The sequence below is a fragment of the Apium graveolens genome, chromosome 11, assembly GCF_009905375.1.
Source record: "Apium graveolens cultivar Ventura chromosome 11, ASM990537v1, whole genome shotgun sequence".
Taxonomy (NCBI): Eukaryota; Viridiplantae; Streptophyta; class Magnoliopsida; order Apiales; family Apiaceae; genus Apium; species Apium graveolens.
This window is the reverse complement of record NC_133657.1, coordinates 203,979,747-203,983,668: the sequence shown is the minus strand read 5'-3', so window position 1 is coordinate 203,983,668 and position 3,922 is coordinate 203,979,747. Positions and strand designations below refer to the sequence as shown.

At 40.7% G+C, this 3,922-nt stretch overlaps 1 protein-coding gene across 1 annotated transcript; it reads right to left on the bottom strand.

The window, feature by feature from the left end:
* Positions 1-2,377: 2,377 nt before the first annotated feature.
* On the bottom strand, positions 2,378-3,691 carry LOC141696557 (uncharacterized). Its single transcript, XM_074500683.1, has 4 exons — positions 3,316-3,691; positions 2,956-3,201; positions 2,822-2,871; positions 2,378-2,761 (listed from the first exon to the last, which is right to left on the bottom strand). Exons 1-4 carry the CDS (start codon positions 3,689-3,691, stop codon positions 2,378-2,380), a joined length of 1,056 nt encoding a protein of 351 aa, XP_074356784.1.
* Positions 3,692-3,922: the final 231 nt, after the last annotated feature.

Below are 3,922 nucleotides of genomic sequence, written 5' to 3'. Positions count from 1 at the left end.
AAAGAATCACTGCCACTACCCACTGTATACACCAAACCATAGTTTAAAGTACCTTTGATATAGTGTAATATTCTTTTAGCTGCTAGTTGATACACCATAGTAGGTTTCTCTATGTACCTACTCACAACTCCAACCGCGTACGCTATGTCAGGCCTTGTATGTACTAAATAACGTAAGCCTCCTATCATACTTTTAAACTGTATGGTGTTGACTTGTACCCCTCCTTCGTCCTTGTCAATACTGTCCTTGGGATCCATAGGTAATTTTACTGCATTGCAGTCCCACATTCCTGCCCTTACCAAAATTTTCTTTGCATAGGCAGCTTGCTTCAACTTAATTTCACCAGCTTTCTGTTCGACCTCTAACCCCAAATAGTATGACAACTTACCCAGATAGCTCATTTCAAAACGCTTATTCATCTCATCCTTGAACCTTTGTATGTTTGACACATGTGACCCAGTGACTAGTAGATCATCCACATATACTCCAACAATCAACACCTCGCTGTCAGTTGCTTTTGTATAGACTGCGTGCTCATAGGGACACCTTATAAATCCCAACTCCTTAAGACATTTGCTTAACTTGGTATACCAGGCACGAGGTGCTTGTCGTAATCCATAAAGTGCTTTTATTAATTTGCATACCAGTTGTTCCTGCCCTTTTTTAACGAACCCTTCCGGCTGTGTGACATATACTTCCTCTTGGATCTCGCCATTTAGAAACGCTGACTTCACGTCTAAACAATGCACTTCCCAACTGTGTTTTACAGCGATAGCAAGAAGAATTCTGACTGTTTCAAGACGCGTAACAGGAGCAAAATTTTCTTCAAAATCTCGCCCTTGTTTCTGAACATACCCCTTTGCCACGATTCTGGCCTAATATTTAATAATCTTTCCAACCGTGTCTTTATTTTCTTTAAACACCCATTTCAATCCAATTGCTTTCTGTCCCGCGGGAAGTGTAGTTAACTTCCAGGTGTTATTCTTTTCAACAGCTGCAATCTCATTTTTCATAGCTTTTCTCCATTATGTTCCGTTGCTACCTTTTTGTAGCTCGTAGGCTCATCCGCTCCAACAAATAACAGCTCATCATCTTCTAACTCAACTTCCTGGGTCTCATCATAGATTTCACGAAGAGATTTGTAGTATCTTGGCTCGCTTTTTGTGGCAGCTTCAGAGAATGCTGAGGGTAGTGGGGAACTTGACCCATCAGCTGAACCGCGACTCTCAGACACATGAGTAAATGGTTCCTCTTCTTCGACATTGACTGAACCGCGACTCTCAGACATATGAGTAAATAGTTCCTCTTCTTCGATATTGACTTAACTCTCGGTTCCAGTGACTCGCCCAACAACTGTAAATGTATGATGTGTCTCAACATTTGTTTCTTTGTCATGATTCCACACCCATGCTTTATTTTTTCAAAGACAACGTCACGACTAACATGAATTATTTTTCGTTCCGGATCGTACAGCCTGTATGCCTTTGTTCTGGGCTCCTTGCCAAGATTAATCACCAATTAACTCCGATCATCCAACTTGGTTGTATGCACAAAGGGTAGTTTCATGTGTGCCAGGAACCCAAAAACTCTAATGTGACCTATATTTGGCTTAATACCTGACCAGGCCTCATATGGAGTCATGTCTGAGATAGCTCGTGTTGGCAATCTGTTCAACACATAGATTGAATGTCGTATAGCTTCTCCCCAGAACATTAGTGGCAAGCTCTTGTCCTTTAGAAAACTTATGGCCATCTCCACTATCGTTCTATTTCTCCTCTCGACCACGCCATTTTGTTGAGAAGAATAGGGCGCAGTAAATTGTCTAGTTATGCCTGCTTCCTCACAGTAAGTGATAAACTATTTAGAGAGGAACTCGCCACCTCTATCAGTTCTGAAACTTTGTACCCTACGCTCCTTCCCGTTCTCAACTTGTGCTCGGAATTTTTTAAATGCCTCAAACGCTTCATCCTTACTTTTCAACATATATGCCCACATAACTCGACTGTAGTCATCAACCAGCAAAAAGAAATATCTATTCTCACCAAAAGTTGAGGGTAAGATAGGTCCGCAGAGATCACTGTGTACAAGCTCTAGCACTTTCTTGGCACTGTAATTACCCTTCCCGGGAAACCTTTTTCTGGTTTGTTTTGACATCAAACAACCAGTACATACATCATTCTGCATTTTGATCTCAGGCAACCCATGTACCATGTTTGCAGTGCACATCAAATTCATAGCATTAAAATTAACATGCCCAAGACGGGCATGCCAGAGCCAAGCAGTTTCATCACATTTAGATAACAAGCATTCCGGACAACTACTTTCAATAATAATTTTGTAAAGGTGATTCATAGAACGTTTTACCTTCATAATTCAATCATTTTTCCTTGTCGTAGACCCAGAGATAAGCACCATTTAAGATAACTTTGTTTCCTTCCTCCGAGAGTTGCCCAAGACTGATGATATTGTTGCACAACATTGGAATATAGTACACGTCTGTGAGTAGACGTTCTTCCCCGTTCTTACACTTTATACTGATCGTTCCTTTGCCCTTTATTACCATTATTGAACCGTCTCCAAACCTTACATTTCCTTTCACATCTTTATCCAATTCTATTAATTTAGATAGGTCCCCAGTCATGTGATTCGAGGCTCCGTTATCTAAATACCAGATATTTGAATGTGTTTGCCCTGTTTCTGCCTTTTCTTTCAGCTTTGGCACTACTTTATCTTCATTAATCAGCATGACTTTGTCTTCTTCCTATGTATTTTCCAACATCAACAGGGCGGGCTCATTATCCTGCATCTGGACTATATTTACTTCTTCTTTTGCCTCCTTATTCTCCCTTTCACGCTTTGGTTTTTTACAATCTGCAGCAAAATGACCATAACCCTAACAATTAAAACACCTGACCCTGCTTTTGTCACATCCTCCACGCCCAAAAACTCGATTACCTCGAAACCTTGATCTATACGATCCATCGGTTCCTCCAGTGCTCGATCGTTTAAGCCACTCCTCTCTTCTCAATAGTAGCATTCCGTCATCTCTTTCAGGTTTCGACCACTCTTCTTTAGTCAACAATAAATGTCGACCACTTGGTTCCGTCTGTCCATGCAACCGTTCTTCATGAGCCTTTAAGGACCCAACTACCTCCTCAACAGTCATCGTTCCAAGATTTCCGAATTGTTCAATGGCTGAGGCTATTTGCAGAAATTTAGTAGGAACTGCCCGTAGCAAATTTTTAACAATATACGTTTCCTTGACCTCCTCACCAAGCGCTCATATGGTGGTCACTAGCTCATTCAACTTTGTACAAAAATCATCAAATGGCTCTGTCTCCTTCATACTCAAGGCCTCGAACTCTGCCTTAAGAGTTTGAATCTTTGCTATCTTGACACGATCTACTCCCAAACACATAGTTTTGATGGCATCCCAAGCTTCCTTTGTCGTTTTCTTCTCAGCTATGGACAATAGAATATCCTCTGGGATCCCTTGATAAATTGCTAAAAGGGCCATCCTATCAATACGTTCTTCAACTACTTCCTTTGAGCTCTCATTGTCTATGGCATCCCACACTCCATGTGCTTGCATATAGACCTTCATCTTAAGTGCCCATGTTGTATAATTCCCTCTGTTCAACATGGAATAAGATAACCCAATCATTACATCCTTTGTCTTGTTGTTCTCCATAATTTGAGACCGAGGCATATATTTTGGCATTCACTAAACTCACTAGCTCTGATACCAGATTATTGGATATATCTGGGCACCTGTTTGCACATGAATGTATAGATATATATGTCTGAGTGAAGAACAAGCCAAGAAAGTATTCTGAATGTTACTTTATTCATCTAAGCATTGCAAACATATATGAAAAAGGAAATACAAAAGATAGTGCCTAAAAACTAGCACCAGACTCCC

What these genes read in the sequence shown, in the direction of transcription:
- LOC141696557 (XM_074500683.1), bottom strand. Translation starts at nt 3,691, where the DNA reads ATGGAGAACAACAAGACAAAGGATGTAATGATTGGGTTATCTTATTCC. An exon ending in AGAGCCATTTGATGATTTTT is followed by an intron (nt 3,202 to 3,315) that starts GTACAAAGTTGA and finishes TTCTGCAAATAG; the next exon opens with CCTCAGCCATTGAACAATTC. An exon ending in ATAAGGAGGCAAAAGAAGAA is followed by an intron (nt 2,762 to 2,821) that starts GTAAATATAGTC and finishes GAAAATACATAG; the next exon opens with GAAGAAGACAAAGTCATGCT.